Source organism: Equus asinus, chromosome X (assembly GCF_041296235.1).
Source record: "Equus asinus isolate D_3611 breed Donkey chromosome X, EquAss-T2T_v2, whole genome shotgun sequence".
Classification (NCBI taxonomy): domain Eukaryota; kingdom Metazoa; phylum Chordata; class Mammalia; order Perissodactyla; family Equidae; genus Equus; species Equus asinus.
The window spans coordinates 108,258,209-108,278,387 of NC_091820.1; the positions used below are offsets into that span (position 1 = coordinate 108,258,209).

Below are 20,179 nucleotides of genomic sequence, written 5' to 3' on the forward strand. Positions count from 1 at the left end.
TCTAGCCAGAGCAATTAGGCAAGAGAAAGAAATAAAAGGCATCCAAATCAGAAAGGAAGAAGTAAAATTGTCTCTGTCTCTGTTCACACATGATATGAACCTATACATAAATAAAAAACCCTAAAGACTCCACTAAAAACTTTTAGAACTAATAAATACACTCAGTAAAGTTTCAGGACACAAAATCAACATGCAAAAATCAGTTGCATTTCTATACCCTATCCATGAACTATCTGAAAAAGAAGTAAAGAAAACAATCCAATTTACAATTGGATCAAAAATGATAAAGCTCTTACGAATAAATTTAACCAAGGAGATGAAAGATCTGTACACTGAAATCTGTAAGACGTTGATAAAGAAATTGAAGAAGACACAAGTACATGGAAAGACATCTCATGTTCATGGATCAGAAGAATTAGTATTGTTAAAATGTCCATACTAGCTAAAGCCATCTATAGATTCGATACAATCCCTATCAAAATTCCAATGACATTTCTCACAGAAATAGAAAAAACATTCCCATAATTCATATGAAACCCTAAAACATCCCAAATATCCAAAGTAATCCTGAGAAAGAACAACAAAGCTGGAGGTATCACATTTCGTTATTTTAAACTTTATTACAAAGCTGTAGTAATCAAAAAAGCATAGTACTGGCTAAACAATGGATGCATAGACCAATGGAACAGAATTGAGAGCCCAGAAACAAACGCACACATACACGGTCAACTGGTATTTGACAAGGCAGTCAAGAATGCTCAATAGGCAAAAGATAGTCTCTTCAACAAATGGTGCTAGAAAAACTGGATATTCACATGGAAACAAATGAAATTGAATATCTTACTCCAATCACAAAAATTAGCTTGAAATGGATTAAAGAGTTAAATGCATGACCTGAAACTGTAAAACCACTAGAAGAATACACAGGGAAAAAATTCTTTGACATTGGTCTTGGCAATGACTTTTTTGGATATGACACCAAAAATGTAAGTGACAAAAGCAGGAATAAAGAAGTAGCACTACGTCAAACTAAAGAGCTTCTATACAGCAAATGAAACAATCAGCAAAATGAAAAGGCATCCTATGGAATGGGAGAAAATATTTGCAAACCTACTCTCTCATAAGTGATTAAAATCCAAAATACATAAGAAACTCTTAAGATTCAATAGCAAAAAACAATCTGATTAAAAATGGGCAAAGGACTTGAATAGTCATTTTTCTTGAGAAGACATAGAAACGGTCAACAGGTATGGGAAAGGTGCTTTATATCACTAATCATCAGAGAAATGCAAATTAAAACTACACGATATCACCTCACACCTGTTAGAATGACTATCATCAAGAAGACAACAGGGGCCAGCACAGTGGCGCAGTGGTTAAGTCCGCACGTTCTGCTTCAGTGGTCTGGGGTTCGCTGGTCCGGATCCTGGGTGTGGACCTACATGCACTGCTTGTCAAGCCATGCTGTGGCAGGCGTCCCACATATAAAGTAGAGAAAGATGGGCACGGATGTTAGCTCAGGGCCAGTCTTCCTCAGCAAAAAGAGGAGGATTGGCGGCAGATGTTAGCTCAGGGCTAATCTTCCTCAAAAAACAAAAACGAACAAACAAAAAAGAAGACAAGAGATAACCAGTGTTCATGAGGATGTGGAGATAAGGGAACACTTGTGCACTGCTGGTTGTGCACTGCTGGTGGGAATGAAAATTGGTACAGCCGCTATGGAAAACAGTACAGCGTTTCCTCAAAAAATTTAAAAATAGAATTACCATATGATCCAGCAATCCCACTTCTGGGTATACATATATGTGAAGGAAATGAAAATACCATCTTGAAGAGATATCTCCACCTCCACATTCATTGCAACATTATTGACAATAGTCAAGACATGGAAATAACCTAAGTATCCATCGTCAGATGAACAGATAAAGAGGATGTAGTATATACACATACAATGGAATATTACCCATCCATCAAAAAGAAGAAACTCCTGCCATTTGTAACAACATGGATGAGACTTGAGGGCATGATGCTGGGTGAAATAAGACAGAGAAAGACAAATACTGCGTGATATCACTTATATGTGGTGTCTAAAAAAGTCAGACACATAGAAACAGAGAGTAGAAGCATGATTGCTGGGAGTTGGAGGTGGGGGAATGGGGAGATGTCGGTTAAAGGGTACAAACTTCCGGTTATAAGATGATTAAGTTCTGGAGACCAAATGTACAGCATGAGGGGTATAATTAACAGCTTTGTATTATACATTTGAAAGTTGTTAAGAGAGTAGATCTTATCTATCACCACAAAAAGTGATAGTTATATAAGGGAATGGATGTGAACTAACCGCACTGTGGTGTCATTTCATAATATATATGTGTATCAAATCATCACATTGTACACCTTAAATTACATACGTAATATGTCTCTAACATCTCAATAAAGGTGGAAAAAGTTTTAATTTAAAAAAAAATTTTAAATTATATAAAGAAAATTTAGGGGCTGGCCTGGTGGTGTAGTGGTTAAGTGCACACATTCCGCTTTGGCGGCCTGGGGTTTGCTGGCTTGGATCCCAGGTGTGGACATCGCACCACTTGGCAAGCCATGCTGTGGCAGGCATCCCATGTATAAAGTAGAGGAAGATGGGCACGGATATTAGCTCAGGGCCAGTCTTCCTCAGCAAAAAGAGGAGGATTGGCGGCAGATGTTAGCTCAGGGCTAATCTTCCTCAAAAAAAAAAAAAGAAAATTTAATTGGTCAATAAACACAAAAATATGCTCTACCGCACTGCTAATCAAAGAAATGCAAATTAAAACCTTAATAAGGCACTATTTATAATCCATCAGAATTGCAAAAATGAAAACATATCTGATAATACCAAAGGCTAGTAAGCATCTGGGGTGCAGGGGATCCTTGTGGAAGTGTAAATTGTTCCAGGCTATTTGGAGAGGAATTAGGCAGCAGCACCTAATGAAACTCAGATTGCATACAACCAGCTGCCAGCGAGTATAATAGGTATTGTATTATATCTAGGTATATACCAAGGAGAGTCTCTCATTCATGAGCACAAGGAGGCATGCTCAACAATGCAACACTTATTTATTGAGTGCCTGCTATATACCTGGTGCTGTTCTATGTGCTGGGGTAACATCACTGAACAAAGCAGACAAAAATCCCTGTTCTCGTGGAGAGCTTATGTCCAAGTAGAGCAAAGCACTGTCTGTTATATAGAAAAAATAAAAATTGCCTAACTGACCATCAAGTAGGAAATGAAGAATAACAAAAACTAATGTTTTTTCAAACAACAGAATATCATAAAATAGTCAATACATCATAGAACTAGATGTTTCTGATTACTTTGGAGGAGAAAAGTAAGTTTCAGAATACACAGTGTATAGCATTTATGTAAATGTTTAAAGGAAAAATGTTATATACCCTTCGTAGATACATGTAAATGTACGTAAATTTATTATAATAAAAGAGGAATGGAAGAATACCCGCTAAACTCATGATGTTGATTGCCCCTGGAGTGTGTGTGTGTGTGTGTGTGTGGATGGAGAGAATGAAATAGAATTTGGAATGGGGACAAAGATTACTTCAATTTTACCTGCAATGTTTCATTTATTTTATCTAAAAAACATAAGGCAAAAATGACAAAATGTTAATAATTTCCTATTCTGTGTAGTAGGTTTCCTGTTTTTTGTTAAATGTTTCTTTTCTGCACTTTTCTACTGAGTTCTAAACAAAAAAAGAAAGAACAAAAAAGGAATAGATAATTCACCAAAATAAATCAATGGATGATAAATGTCGAATGAATTATATGCAATTTCCTCCCTCCGTCCCTCCTTCCCTTCCTTTCTTCCTTTCTTTTTCTCAATAATACCAGCACAGCATACCACAACCCATTTTCTTCATAATGACCTTGACACTTGCCCATATCTCAAATCAATTGTTCAGAGTAATTGCAACGCGAATGCCTATTGTCACAAATAAAATTACCATAGGATTTACCAATTCATAGCTATGGATGGGAATTACATCATCACTTTTGCTTATCTCAGCTTTTCATCCCTAATAATGTACATCTAGTCGTGATCAGAGATAATGCTCAGTTTACAGCAAGGAATCAAATTGGGAGACTTTATATTACGAACTTACTGGAAATAGGAAATTGTCTATAAAATGTGTATGTTTATATACATAGTAGATAATTTAATAGTGCCTGCAATGTCCGATATCTTAATTTTGATATGGATGTGTAGAGGTTATACACTTTTATATATGAAGTTGTATAAAAGTGTATTAGTTCATCATTAATTCAACACAGAATGAGGGAGGGACACAGGGCGAGGAAAAGGACAGGTGAGGCTTTTCAATGCATCAAGCACGAAGCATGTCAGTTTTTACTTAACAAGCACCAGATACAATATACGTGTCCATGGTATAGGCTTGTGGAACTTAGTTTAGAGTTTACAGACTGTGGAATAAAGTGAGTTATAGGGAATTGGGTTTTGGTCCTTACCATTGCAGTGTGCAGGAGGTGAGTGACGCTCTGCAGATTGACTCACACGGAGAGCTCTCAATAACTGCTGCTGCTGGTGATGACTGCTTGTAAACGCTGTGGTTGGGAAAAAGCCTTTCAAACGATGAAAGGAAAACAAATCTTCATTCTCATCTACATGATTGATGGGGATCCTTTTAACCAGAAAGCAAGTTAGTATTATAGATGGATTCTAAATAAGCCTGCGTGTATGTGTGTGTGTGTGTGTCTGTGTCTGTGTGTGTATAGGGGATGCTTTTAAAGTCCCACATCTCATTAAAGCTACATAGCCAACCAATATGTCTCTTTTAGTATAAGCCCAAAAGTGTATAGGAAAGAAGGAATATAAGTAGCAGGTCTATAGGTCAAGCCACATGAGACAAATCTGTTTTCTCACATTGAGGTCACACCTTGGCCTTCTGAACTAATTGTTGCAAAATGGAAACCCTATAACTAAGCTTTGCTACCCGGGGGCTCAGATATGCAGAAACTGACAAGTTCCAAAGCTGAGTACAGAATGAGGAGATGAGTGCAACAGAAGAATTGAGAGTAAGCAGTAGGTAACAAGGTGTTAAAGCCACAAGCCAGTGCAGGACATGACAAATGGGCCACCTATCTGAGTTGGTGCTTTAACTGTTGCTAATAATGGTATGAATTCAACTTGAAAATGGTCACAATAGTATGTACCCACACATGCTGTCTGTCTTTTAAATACAGAGTCGTTTTACTGCCATGTATTTGAATTGCCCTGACAGGTGGTAGTTATTCAAGCAAGAACTCCATTTATGCCACAGAGTGATCTCATTTGTAGAAGGGAGTTTAGTTTGTATGGAGACCTTTGGAGTGACTGAGATCTAGTTATCTTACCTCTAAAATTTGGACCAAGTATATTAGGCTTCTTCTTGTCTCTGGATGTCTACAGGGGTCTCTCTATTACAGCATGGGGTCAATTTGCTTCTGTTCTGCTCTGACCCATGTAACCAGCCAAGGTGATGAAAAACATCTTAATGAACTTGTCAAATCTTGTGCTGGTGGCTGGGGGATAAGAAAGTCTCACTCCAAATTCCCTATGAGCATTAGAGAGCTACAGATATCTTTTAACCTGTAGCCTCTGATCCCCAGTGTGAGAAAGGAATAGTCTTATTTATTAGTAGCCATCCTGACTGCACTGAAACACATCGCCACCATTACTTAAGGCTTGTCTGTGATCAGCTATATAAATCAAAGGTAATGGAAAGGTCCTTGCCCTCTTGGAACCAATGAGTCAAACACAACACTGGATAAATATAGTAACCATGTATAGACAGACAGAAAAATTTTAATATTTATCCACATTTGGTAAACTAAGTACTTGATATGAAAATAAAGCAGTTAAAATACATAAAATATTTGACTTTCAATTACAACAGCAAAATTTCACAATATAACTCAATCAGTGATTGGCTCCCTGCTTTGTTCTCAAGTAGGGAGGGCTTCTCTTTCTGAGGTGGGAATAGGGGCACTGAGGGACGAGTACAGGTATCGAAATAGAGTGGACAACCTCCGCTAAGAGGTGCCGAGCTACATCTGGGAGCCAGATGGATTTTATTAGCTCAATTGGACTCTTGAAAATGGAGGCCTGCTAGCTGTCTCAGATTACCTGGTCATTATATTTAACTTTGTAATAACGCAACCCTATAATTTGTAAGATTGAATTTTGGGCCCTACTTGTTGGTTTATGGCAGAGATTTTTACTATACTAATATAGCTGTCTTACTCTCCTGCTACTGCTAATATTACTACTATTACTTTAGCGAGAGCTGCCGTATACTGAGTGCTTTCGTGTGTGTCAGGAACTGTGCTTTACATAAACATCTCAGTCCTTATAGCAACGCAAGAGGTAGGTATTATTATTATTTCAGTCTTACTGATACAGAGGCTCAGAGAGGTTAGATAACTTTCCCAGAGTCACCAGTGATAGAGTTGGATTCAGGTCCAGAGTTTTTGACGTCAAAGCCCCAGTGCTTAGCAACTACTATACCATGTTGTTTACTTCCTTTTTTTGTACACTTTCTTCTAGAGTCTATAATAAATCTAATTAAAAACACAAATGTAGCCAGGGTGGACCCCACCTTCCTGCCCTGTTTCTTCTCTCTCCTCTCCTAACGGAAAAGAGCTCAAATCCTAGCCGAGAACACTGCATTGCTGGGGATCTGGGGAAGGAAAAGGACTGTCTCCACTAAGGACCTGTTTACTTTTTTAATTAACAAAGTATGATGAGACACTTTCTGACGCGTTTCAGGTCCCAGAATGGAAATTTATACCATTACATGCTTTAATGGAAATGTGTTCTCTGTTTAACAACTTTAAAATAAAACAGATTATTGACACAATGTGGACCAGAAGTGTGGCCAAGCAGACAACTGGAAGAAAAAACAAAATGAAAACAATGACCCAAATGACCAAATTATGCTAAAATTAGTTAAAGCATCAATTGGCAAAACCAAGGAAAACTTCTAACCTCCTTCCCCAATCAAATTAAATACACATATGTAGCTCGTTAAAGATTTAACGTTCTAGATTTTATCAAAAACCTCCTTGTCACTGTATATTGGTGATAGCCACGGGAGTCATGCTCAAGAGGAATGTAATTTGCTCATATATGATCTAAGCAATTAATAAGTCCAGAATTATGCAAATACACCTACTGTATAAGTCACTTCAATTTTATCTCCAAATCTTATCATCTGTTTTATACAAAAGGAACAATAGAATGTTCCTCACTGGGTCTCTTTCCCAGTGTGAGAGTCAGAAAGAGGTTTTCGTTTTATTTTGATCTGTTTCCTTAGACTTCAAAGGCTAACAGTTGACTTCATCACATGCCTCAGTCACAGCTCACCATCACCGCTAGTCCCTGCAAGGCCCTGCTCTTTCTCTTGCTTTATTTATTTATTTATTCCATTTTCACTTCCATTCTCTACTTCTGTTACCTTCCCCTTACCATAGACAGCCATTCTAATGTATTTGATATGTATCATTTTATTTGTTTCTGTAAACTACCTATTCTTATTTTATGTGCATGTATTTTTAATTTATATGAATGGCAGTGTTCTGTAGACCTCATTCAGTTTCTTACTTCCCACTCAACATGAAATATAAGTACACATATGCACACAAAAATCACAAAATAAGGCTTTTCTTCTGCATTATCTTTCCTGATAAATTTTACCCACTCTTTTGGAGAATGGGCACATCAACTGTGAATCGTGGAAAGAGAATCATGACCAGAACAAAACACTGATTTTATTTTGAAAAATGTGATGCTACCTTTAATGGGGGTACATACATCTTCGTAAAGTAGATCCTCTTTATTTCTTCCAAAATAGGATCTGTGTTAACCAACTGATGTTCACACTTCAGGGTCTCCTTTCTAGTTCTCTAGTCTTAATAAACTTTAGGAAAAAGTATAGGTTGCTTGTAATTGTGGGTTTCGTGTTGTGATGTCCATGTATGCAGAGCTGTCTGATTGCCCAAGCCTGTCTCAGCCTGCATAAAAGGACAGCACGGAAACAATTACTAGAAGGTAGTGAAAATAGAGTATCATTTGTGAGGATAAGTGGACAAAATCAATATATACATTTGATGTATTAGAAAACGTGAATTCCAGCCCTAGCTCAACTACAAACTCACTATGTGGCTCAATGGATACTCTCTCTCTTCTCCTCCCTATCTATCACTCAGTTATACCGGGAAAACTGGTAAAAACAATAAATCAGGCTGCCTTTTATTTTTTCCATGAAAGTTGGAAGATGAGAGGTCTAGGAGCAGGAACAGATAACAATAGATATCTTTGAGAAGCAGTGCCAGAAAGTTAGAGGAAGCCATAGACAGAGGTAAGGCTTGCTTTAGAGAATGCTATTGTGGATTGTTCTCAGAACTAAGAAAGAAAAGTGTGTACTGTTCAACAGATAATAAAAATGGTCCCCAGAACAGAAACTTGAATCCACTAGGCAGAACTAATGACTTTTCAAAATTTTATGTTTGAATAGCCCTTTCTGTGGAAAAATCTTGAAAATACTATCTCTGAGTCTGTGCTTAAGGCAGACATGTATTCAGTTGAATGAATATGCCTGATGTCTGTTGTACACATATCCAGAAAATACTCAAATGGCCCAGGTCAGATGCAGTGACATATTTCAAGACTGTTCTTCAATGTGTAGCTGAATTTTCTTCACGGATATTGCAACATCCTCAGCCTGATTCTCAAATGCCTGCTGGGACTGGAGGGGGTGGGGAGATCATTGATCCAAGTCTGAAACTGGCTCTGAGTCAGGAAATGAACTTGAAATGCGTCATTGTCCCAGCTGGGGAAGGCCTGCTGCACGGCAGGATTTAGCATCACCCCGGTACAAACTTAGCAGGACCTTTTCCAACACCAGAAACTCTACCTTTTCCAATTCCATCTCCAGACTCCTGCGTCCCTCCAGTGCTTCACCAACTTCCACTCTATCGCCCGGCACAGTCTCTGTCTTGCATGGTGTCTTGTTGGGATTTGGTGCCAAGCCCTGTGCTATTGGGAACGTAGGTCTTAGACCAGGGTCACATACAGGACATACACATATGTTCTTGGGAAAGATATGATCCAAGATCCTAATTTGATGGGCAAGATCACTGTGACCCAGAGAGGTTAAATAATGTGCTCATGCTTATACAGGCAATCAGGAGCGGAGTCAGGGTTAGAAAGGAAGTTTCTCCTCTGACCCCAAACTAGGTGTTCTTTGGATCTGCACACATGCATGCACGCATGTGTGTGTGCATGTGTGATTCTTTTCTTGAGAGCATTCAACTACAAGTCTCCAAGAAACAGTTAACAAAAAGCACCCTGGTACAATGTGACACTAAGAGCAGAGTCTCTGAAATAAGACAGATGAGGGCCTGAATCCTGGGTAGAATACTATAAGGTATGTGATCTTGAGCAAATAAATGAAGCTCTCTGTTCTGGAATCTATTTTGTCTAACATTAATAGAGCCACTCCAGTTTTCTTTTCAACAGTGTTAACGTAGATTATCTTTTCCCATCCTTTTCTTTTAATCTATTTGTGTTTTCATATCTAAAGTGCATTTCTTGAAAGCTGCGTATAGTTGGATCCTGCGTTTTGATGATCTGACAGTCTCTGCCTTTAAATTGGAGTGTTAGGTTATTTACATTTAATGTGATTTTGTTATGGTCAGATTTGAGTCTATCATCTTATTTGCTTTTTATTTTCCCCAACTATTCTTGGTCCCTTTTTCCTCCTTTTCTGCGTTTGTCTTTTGATCAATTGAGTACTTTCTATGATTCATTTTTATTTCCTTTTTTGGATTATTAACTCTTTGTTTTTCTTATTTTAGTGGTTGCTTTAGGATTTATGGTTTACCTCCTTGATTTATCACAGTCTGCCTTCAAGATATATTACAATATTTTACATATTTTAATAAAAGTCTTAGAACAGTATACCTCCGTTTCTCCTCTCCTGACCTTTATGTTATTGTTGCTGTGTGTATTACTTTTATGTGTGTTTTAAACTCCACAGTACATTGTTATTACTTTTGTTTAAACAGTTACCTTTGGCAAATCTCTCTCTCTTTCTTTCTTCCCATGTAGTTACCATTTCCTGTGCTCTTCATTCTTCTGTGTAGATTTAGATTTCCATCTGGTATGGTTTTCCTTCTGCCCTAAAGAAGATACTGTAAGAGTTCTTATAGTGAGGAGTTCCTGGTGATGAATCATTTCAGCGTTTGTATGTCGAAAGTGTCTTTATTGTCTTCCTTCCTTTTTTCAAAGATATTTTTGCCAGGTGTAGATTTTTAGATAGACTGATGTTTTTTCTTTCAATACCTTATTTTTTTTAAAGATTTTATTTTTTTCCTTTTTCTCCCCAACACCCCGGGTACATAGTTGTATATTCTTCTTTGTGAGTCCTTCTAGTTGTGGCATGTGGGACGCCGCCTCAGCGTGGTTTGATGAGCAGCGCCATGTCAGCACCCAGGATTCGAACCAATGAAACACTGGGCCGCCTGCAGCAGAGCGCGCGAACTTAACCACTCAGCCACGGGGCCAGCCCCTGTTTCAATACTTTAAAGATATTTCTACACAATTTCTTTTTGGCTTTGTTGCCTGTGAGAAAGCCACTGTCATCCCTATCTTTGTTACTCTGGCTATAATAAGTCCTTTTTTCTCCGGCTGCTTTTAAAATTTTCTCTTTATTACCAGTCTTAAGTAATTTGATCATAATGTGCCTTGGTGTACTTTTCTTCATGTTTCTTGTGCTTGGGGTTCATTGAATTTCCTATATCTGTGAATTTGCGGGTTTCATCAAATTTGGAATTTTTTCAGCCAATATTTCTTCAAGTGTTTTTTTTCCTGCCTCTCATCTCTCTCCTCCCTTTTTGTGACTCCAAACATGTATATTAGGCCAATTAAGCTATCCCATAGCTCTATTTCTTTGTTTTTTCTTGTTTTTATTCTCTGTGTCTCCTTTTGGATAGTTTCTATTGCTATGCCTTTAATTTTACTAACCTTTCTTCTGCAATGTACAATTTTACTAATCCCATTCAGTGTACTTTTCATTTCACACATTGGAATTTTCATCTCTAGAAGTTTGATGTGGGTCCTTTTTTAATATCATCTATGTCTCTACTTAACTTTTTGAACATGTCAAATTCAGCTATAAAAATGTTTTAATGCCCTTCTCTGCTAATTCTAGCATATGTGTCATTTCTGGGTCAGTTTGAATTGATTATTCTCTTCATTATGGATCATGTTTCCTCCCTTTTTGCATGACTGTTAATCTTTGATTTGATGCCAGACATTGTGATTTCACCTTGATAGCTGCTGGATATTTTTGTATTTCTATAAATATTCCTGAGCCTTGTTCTTTGATGCAGTTAATTTATTTGGAAGTATTTTTGTCCTTTTAAGTCTCGTTTTTATGATTTGTTGGATGATTGTGGAGCAGTGTTCAGTCTAGGGCTACTTATTTCCCACTACTGAGGAGTGACCCTTCTGTGTACTCTGCCCAGTGCTCATGAATTATGAGTTTTTCCAGTCTGGATGGTGGGAACAGGTACTATTTCCAGCCCTGTGTGAGCGCTAGGCAGTTTCTTCTAATTTTTTCAGATGGTTCTTTCCCAGCCTTGGTTAGTTTCCCCACACACGTACCAATAACTACTCTGCTGCATACTTAAGGGAGGCCCTCTGCAGATTTCCAGAATTCTCTGTGCAGCTCTCTCCTCTCTGGTAGTCTGTCCTATGAACTCTAGCTGCATTAGTCTCCCTGGACTTACAATTGCATCTGTCCAACCCGGGGAGTCCACTGCCTTTGCCTCAGTTCCCCCTCTCTATGTCATAGCTCAGAAAATATCTTAAGATAGAAAGTTGGGACAATCATGGGACTCACCTTATTTGTTTCCTCTCTCTCTGTTACCCTCATTGACTGATATTTACTGTCTTAAAAACTGTTTCTTCATGTATTTAGTCTGTTTTTGTTTTTGTAGTTGTTTTGGGAAGCTAAATCCCATTCTTGTTATTCCATCTTGGCTGGAAATTGAAGTCCCAAATAAACTTCTCTGAACATCTGTTTCTCATCTGAAAAATGGAAATAATAGTGGTACTTAAGACAATGAGTATTTCTGAAGATTAAGTGAGGTAATACATATGAAACTTTCTCATAATAGCTGCTCAATAAATAAATCTTATTTTCCCTTCTCCTTTCTCATAGGCTAGCATACCTCTCCATACCATTTCTACCAGGAGACTGCTCCTTTTAATGGCCCTCAAGGTCTACAGGGGCTGTTTGAGCAGTGTCTGTAACTAGTGTAAACTGTCAGTCCATTTGAATTCATTCCAAAAACTTGTTTGGATGCAGGAAGAGAATCACGCTCGATCTATCTTGAGAAAACAGATTGAATTGGGTAGTTTCATATTTCCCTGAGTGCTGAGAGTAAGTAAAAACAATCTGACTCCATCACCACTTCCAAGGGACTGTAAATTTTTGTTAAATATTTCTCTTTCAGAGCTTTGGAATTGAGAGAGAGAGAGAGAGAGAGAGAGAGAGAGAGAATATTCATCATTATAACACAGACCGGACTTGAAAGGGCTGCGTGTTATTGCAAATTTGGTATTCACTGTGCTTAAGGACAAGTAATGTTTACTTTCATAGCTTAGTTAAGTCTATGGATCATTTATATACAGTTCTCTATGCCTTCTCCAGGAAGCAACACACTTTCAAGTGAGGAAGTCCCACACCCTCTTTGAAAACTGGATAGAAAGATTGAAAGAGGCTCAGATGAAAAAGGAGGGCAGACACCCAAAAATGGTGCAGGCCAAGGAGTGAGTCACAGCTAGCATACGGTGTCCAAATATGCTACAGAGTATAATTTGACCTTTAAAGAAGGAAAAAGCTTTCCGAGGATCGAGTCAACTTATATTTTGCGTCTTCCCCATGCACATTTTAAAGTACTGCCTTGGTTGCCCCTGCTGAACAGCAGTCCATTCATTCAATTGTTTATTCAATTAGCAAATATTTATTCAGCATCTACTATGTGCATAGCACAGTGCCAAGGGCAGCGGTGAATAAAATATGGTATCTCTCCTTATGGAACTTCTATAGTCAAACTGCTGCCAAAAGTAAGGAGTGACGCTAACTGGTGTCCTCGACTTTAACAGAATCCCACACTGCCGATCTACTGTGGCAATTGAGAAGGAAATGAATCTTTTAAAATTATGGTTCATTTTAGTCCCGACTCTGCAGCATTAATTCAGTCCTACCCACTCACACATCACATGCCTCCAAACCAATAAAGCTAAGCCCCATTTTTAGCATTCACGTAGGAACTGCCTTGCATCTCTCTGGACTTACCTGTCATTCCAATCCCATGTCATTATTACTGAGTCTTAACTTTGTTTCCCATTTTTGATACTGTTCCTGCCCTTTGGATTTGTCAACTTTAGCTGATCATTATGTACCAAGCTTGATTCTCTAAGGACTTTAGTTTAGCTCACCTCTCTGAATCTTTCTTATTCCCAGATACCTCAGGTAGGGCAACCTGGTGTAGCTCTGGTGCTCACAACTCACAATCTGGCTGGGACTTTCCTGGTTTCTGGGAAACGAAAATAAGGCTTTTCAGAATTTAGACATTGGGCAATAGGGAGCCTCCTAAGGAAGTACTTCAGAAATTTATTTGTTCCACTGACACAAAAATATTAAGCAGCTACTATGTACCAGGAACTCTACTCTGATAAAGCTATAGTCTAGTGTGGGAGAGCTATGTTAATTTATTAAAAAAGAAAAACAAATGTAACATGACAACGATGACAAGAATCATTAAAGGAAAGAAGCCGAAGTTGTGATGGAGAAAGAACAGCTAGCGGTGGTGAGAGATGGTTACTTTAGGTAGAGTGTTTAGGAAAGTCTTCTCTAAAGAATTGTCACTTAAACAGATCTGGGAGAGGTAGGAGCCAGTCATGCCAGGATTCATCTAGGGGGAAGAGATTTCAAGGCAGAGGGAATAGGAACTGAAAGAAAAAAGTCTTATGGTATGTGAGAGGAAAAGAATGAAGGTCAAAGGGGCTGGAGAATGGTGAGCAAGAGAAGAATGACATGAAATAAGATAGGAGACAGGGGCAGGGACCAGATCTTGGGTTTGATTTCATGACCATTGTATATTGGAATCTTCCCTGCTCGGTGTTGCTGGGATCCAACTCCCTAGCAGGAGTCTCAGAGCAAATTCAGGAAGCCAGTGTTCTAGTGTTACTTACCAGGAATTTATGCGTCTCTTTTAACAAGAAACTGTCACTTCTCTTTTTTTCCCCCAAGTTTTCTCATCTGGAAAATAGGAGGATTGGATTAGACTTTCTTTAAGGTCCCTTCAAGCTCAATATTCTATGATCTGTGAAAGTAACTTTCAAAATTCTGACCAAAAACTCTGATCTGTGGGTTAGTTTCAGCTTAGCTGCTTCAAACCTTGTCACTTACTTCTGTGGCTATAAATCATAAAGGATCTATTTCTAAATAGATTTTACATTCTAATGAGTTTTCTCAAAGTTGATTTCAACATATTTTAATTACCTTTGAAATAATGGATAAGACATAATATTTTTATCCTCAATTGCCTTCAAAATATGGCCTAGAAAAAAATGCTGTCTTTAGCCAAATTTTGTAATTTTGGCACTGTGTGTATAGATGAGTTATTGAAGATGTTTGAATACGTTTGTATAAATAACAGCTTTATTGATATATAATTCACATATCGTACAATTTGCCTGTTTAAAGTATACCATTTAATGGATTTTAGTATATTCAAGAGTTATGCAACCAGCACCACAATAAAATTTAAATCATTTTAACCCCCCCTCAAAACCCTCATACCCATTTGCATAAATCACAATTTTTAAAAGCCCACACACATTTTTAATTTTTAGGAAGTGTCATGAACTAACATTCAAGACTGATCTTTTCTCTTGGATCTCTGTGACAGCTAATTTTAGAGGAGTTGGTTCGTCTCATTCCACTGTGGGCTATGGAGTATAAGTTTAGAATATAACAGCAATAGCAGCACAATCAAGAATAAATTTGTTTTGGAGATGGTATAATCTTTAGCTATCTACATATGCTGGCTGCTTAGATACGTATTTGTGCTTCTCTGATAGATGGCAAAAAATCTATCTATCGCATGAATTGATGTCACTTGCGGAAGGCTATTTAGTTGGTGCGGAGATGTGGGGAAATTGATAGCGTTAGTTATCTAACTTAAAAACAACATGGACCAAATAATTAGGCTTCTCTTGCTCCTTCCAGGGATCTTTGTATTATAACCAGGGCTCGTTTTGCTATTGACCTCTGATCTATCCGGTGCGACCAGCTTGGGTGAGGAGAAAATTTAATTTTAAATTTTGGAAGGTTAGGTCTCAAATTGCTCTTGCTGTCAGCATTTTATCCATATAACATATCACATGTTTTTTCCTGATATCCAGTGTTCTCAAATATTTTTGGGACTCTTCCAAGAATACTTATGATAAAGGAAATGAAAAGACCACAGTTAGAATATAGTAAAAATCATGACAATATTAAGGGTTTGAGCTCCAGCCAGTGGTCCGTCAGCTAATTACACTTTGGTCTCCCTAAGCACCCAAATCGGATTTTTTCCCTCCAAGCTCTGTTATTCCTATTGGTAAAACTACGACTAAATAAACTGAGCGGACAGAGAATTGTAGACTACTTGGGGTATTTTAGAAGTGCCCCAAATTACACCTATCTGCCTATTTCTCAGTCCAAATTCAGTCATAAAGAATGGTCACTGAGAGGTTTCCTGGGTGTCTTCTCTCAATAATGCTTTCATGGGAGATGCCAGTCCCAACCCCAGACCTACTGTGGAAACAGTAACTGAATTTTTACAAGTAGCCAGGTAGTTCATTCACACATTAAAGTTTGAGAAACACCACAGCAGATAGTCTCTAAAGATATCTACTGGGCTAGGCAGTACTTCTGGAACTTTAATGAAGAAGCTCTCGGGTGTGGCCTGTAATTCTGCATTTATAACATTATATTATTTATAGCATTATAAGATCGAAGGGGATGTCAAATTTGCTGATCCATAGACCACGTTTGAGTAGTAATGAGGTGGTCTTTGACTTTCTGTGATTCTGTAACAAACATAGATTACCAAAACCTAAATACACACATGTTTACCTAAGTTCTTCCCTGGTTTGACTTACAACGTATCTTACGTGAATATGTGCTAGCCGGCATATCTTGAGTGTTACCTAGAAAGAATCTGTGTGTCCATTACGGAAATAAATTACTTGGTAAGGTACTTTATACTTTTTGAAACAAATTTCAATACAGTATCCCAGAATGCCTACCCTTACTCTCTCTGCACAGGCCTTCTGGGGCTGGGCTGGGCCCTGAAGTTGCGGCAATGGGAGGGCAGCTGTACTTGGTCTTAGACCCAAACCCAAAACACCAAAGCTGGAACGTTGATTTGGTGACCAATAGGCTGGCTCTATTTCCCTGGCACCAGCGTTTTCCCAGGGTGCTTTTGGAGGAAAGTGCTCAAAACAAGACTGGCCTCTTAAGAAGTAAATGGGGCTATCAGAAAAACCCATGTGTTGTGGGGGTTTGGTCTTAGTATAGTGGGGTTTAACATTTCTGCCCTTTTGCTCCATCTCAGTGGAGAAAGAGGAGGGAGAGCGACTCTGATTTGGTAACTATCGAAGCCTGAAACACACTAGAAGAGCTCTCCCAGCTGGTTTGAGATGGTGTGCTCAGTTATTACAACTCCTCTCTGCCTTTTCACTTCTTAACTACGGTTCTCTAATAGAAATGCAAATAGTAATTAAGTGTAAAATCTTCTCTGAGGTGTTTTGTTGATGATTAAGTGGAAGCCAGATGGCAAAGTCGCAGACTAGGCGGAGGAAAGGGAAAACATGAGCTGAGTTATTGACTTCAAATACCTCTGAAATGTATTTACTTTGTTGCTGGGCTATGTGCTGGGTCCATGGAGAGTTTAGAGTATAAACTTTCTATATCTTTATATTGTATATATTCTCTACCATTCCTAGTTGATAATGGTAGCTAAAGCACCTTTTGATACCATTGGCTCAGAACAACAACTGATCGATGACGAATAGCCTAACCAAAGGTTTATTTCCTAAGTATTCAGAAGACTATAGGACTGTGAAGTCAGTAGACACCTTGGAGAGTAAGGCTTTTAATGCAAAGATATCATAGATCTCATTATGATTAGCAGCAAACGTTTATTAGTACCTTATTGACTGAGCCCTTGTTAGGAAGCTAGTCAAAGGAAGAACTGGTGATTGGTCCCCTTAGTTGCAAAGGTTAATCAGAAGACATAAATATTGACCCAATTATTCAACGAGTGTTTATTGAGCACTACAATGTGATGCAGATAAAACAGAAAATAAGGTTGGCCTGGTCTCTTTGCCTTCAGGAAGCTGATGTTTTAATGGAGGAGACAGACAAAAAGAACAAGAAAAAAATAGATGAATAAATTAATTACAGAAGGTAATTGCTGCTAAAAAGTAAATTTAAAAAGGGTGTTTTGATAGAGAGTGATTAAGGGCACCTGGTTTAGAGTCACGAGGAAAGGCCTCTCTTAAGGTAGTGACTTCTAACCTGAGACCTGAAAAATGAGAACGTGAGACCGACGAAGAGCTTGTGGAAAAGCCTTCCTGTCAGAGGAATTATGTTGAAAGGGCTTGAAGTGGTGAGGAACTCGGCATGCTCTAGAAACGGGCAAAAGGTCGATGTGACACTACATTGCTCAACATCACTTCACCTTACTTTAGTAGCCAGTGAACTGCATGGGATTGGGTCAGCGGCGGGTGTGATTTCAGTGGTTATCTAATGTTGACATTCTCTTAGGGATCAGGAGGACTGCCAACTGTTACAGGCCCCTGCCCCCGGCCCCACTCACAGCCCCCTGAGGGCACGCCCTTAACACCCAAAATAGGGCAAACTGTCTTCGGTTCACCCTAACAGGTGTCATGACTTAGGGTCAGGGATGTATGTGTCTGTGCCTTGACGTGTTTTAGCAAAGCAAAACAAACACTGTTGGGCTTGCCTGTGGTGTTGACGACACACACTAGAGGACCCTGTATTGAAACAGGAACTAGGGAGACTAAAGCGTGTACGTCAGAGGGTTAAGGAAAGCCACTACCACTGCTGGGGCTCAAGGAAGATGACGTGTAGGGAGGGCACATCTCCACCCTGAACATATTCCCTCCTCTCCATCACTCACCGCCGCTGTCCCAGGGATCAGCTTCTCATTACATCTTTTTTTTTTTTTTTAAAGATTTTATTTTTTCCTTTATTCTCCCCAAAGCCCCCCAGTACATAGTTGTATATTCTTCGTTGTGGGTCCTTCTAGTTGTGGCATGTGGGACGCTGCCTCAGCGTGGTTTGATGAGCAGTGTCATGTCCGCGCCCAGGATTCGAACCAACGAAACACTGGGCCGCCTGCAGCGGAGCGCGCGAACTTAACCACTCGGCCATGGGGCCAGGCCCTTCTCATTACATCTTACCTGGACCATAGTAGCATTCCTTGAGGTGCTTTCCCTCCTATACTCTTTCCTCCCTCTGATAGGGTCCACTCTTTATATTAGCTGCTTTGTATTCTGATTATTTGAGTATATTTCTTCTTGTTATATTATATATTCTCATTACTACATTATAAGCTGCCAGAGGAGCAGGGATAATGTCTTAATCATCATTCTCCCACGGTAAAAGGAACTCTTGATTGATTCCGTAAATGTATATCAGGAGAAATCCCTATTTAAACATTTTGTCCACCTGCTACTGAAGAGCTGCACAACTCACTCGCTAAAATAATTTACAGGAATAGTTGCAAGATCAAAACCTTTCTGCTAAAGACCCGAGACTTGAGATTGGGGTAAAATTCTGGATTCATTGACAAGCTCTTGGACTCACAGAGCTGAAAGTAATTCATTAGCACTTGAAGTCTGTAAACTTCAATCTAGATGGAAGACAAGTATCCCAAAGGCATTAAATGGCTATAAACACAGCTAACCAAATGTATCTGGTGAAGAGTTATGAAGGGCCAGGCCCTCTATCAAATTTTATTTAGATATTATTGTGTTAAAAATTTTATCATGGAAGATTTTAAACGCATACCAAAGCAGAGATAATAACATTATGATCTCACATGTACCCATTTCTCAGCTTCAACAATTATCACCTCATGGCTAATGTTGCATCATCCATACCCCCATCCGCTGCCTCCCTTCCCTGTTATTTTGAATCAAAACCCAGACATCATGTCATTTCATCTGCAAATATTTTAGTATGATTTTCTAAAAGATAAGAATTTTTTTAGAACTATAGCCACAATTATCACACTTAAAACATTAGCACGCCTGAAAAATTCAGTGATTTCTTAATATCATCAAACATTTAAAGTCAAATTGCATAATAAATATCGTATTTGTTTGTTTCTTTGAATCGTGATCAAATTAAGATCCAGATATTATGATTGTTTGATATGTTTTCTAAGTCTCTTTAATCCATGGGTTCCTCTTCTAATTCCTTTTTCTTTTCTTGAAATTTATCTATTGAAGGAGCCGATTTGTTTATTCTTTGGAGTTTCCCAGAGTGTGGGGTTTGCTGATTCCATCCTCATGGTATAGTTTAGCATGTCCCTCTGTTCTCTGTATTTTCTGTAAGCTGGCAGCTAGAGCTAGAAGCTTGGTAAAATGTGTGTGTGTGTTTTTTAAATAATGGTTCATAACTTTTCTGAGCATCGGCTCACTAATCTGTAAAATGGGTCTAATAATAGAACTTAGCTCAAGGAGTCATTGAGAGGATTAAATGCAACGTCTATAAAATGCACAGCACAATGTCTCCCACCTACGCACTCAAAAAAGTTAAAAGTAAAAAGCTTGGCACTTAGCAAAGAGAGACACATGATAGATGTCTGGGAGTAGCAGAGACACAGCTAACATTTATCGAGCACTGATTATGTGCTAGATGGCCAGCCCTGGTGGTCTAGTGGTTAAGATTTGGAGCTCTCATCAGCACAGCCTGCGTTTGTTTCCCAGTCAGGGAGCCAAATCACCCACCTGTCAGTTTTCATACTGTGGTGGCTGTG

At 38.6% G+C, this 20,179-nt stretch overlaps 1 protein-coding gene across 9 annotated transcripts in view; it reads right to left on the bottom strand.

The window, feature by feature from the left end:
- The window catches only part of CT83 (cancer/testis antigen 83), a 171,450-nt gene that overhangs the window by 24,699 nt on the left and 126,572 nt on the right, over positions 1 to 20,179 (bottom strand). For 6 of the 9 annotated variants that reach the window (XR_011499673.1, XR_011499676.1, XR_011499675.1 and 3 more), the window contains 5 exons: positions 14,313 to 14,379; positions 13,557 to 13,654; positions 11,953 to 12,140; positions 10,119 to 10,228; positions 1 to 4,689 (listed from right to left, as the gene is read on the bottom strand). The exon at positions 1 to 4,689 is cut by the window's left edge and continues 24,699 nt beyond it. Coding sequence is in view for 1 of the 9 variants with exons in the window: in XM_070502375.1 (XP_070358476.1) it covers positions 4,517 to 4,689; positions 10,119 to 10,228; positions 11,953 to 11,985 (316 nt within the window). In the remaining 8 variants the exon portion in view is untranslated. The remainder of the gene's footprint in view (positions 4,690 to 10,118; positions 10,229 to 11,952; positions 12,141 to 13,556; positions 13,655 to 14,312; positions 14,380 to 20,179) is intronic. The other 3 variants (XM_070502375.1, XR_011499671.1, XR_011499670.1) reach the window with 3 other exon arrangements.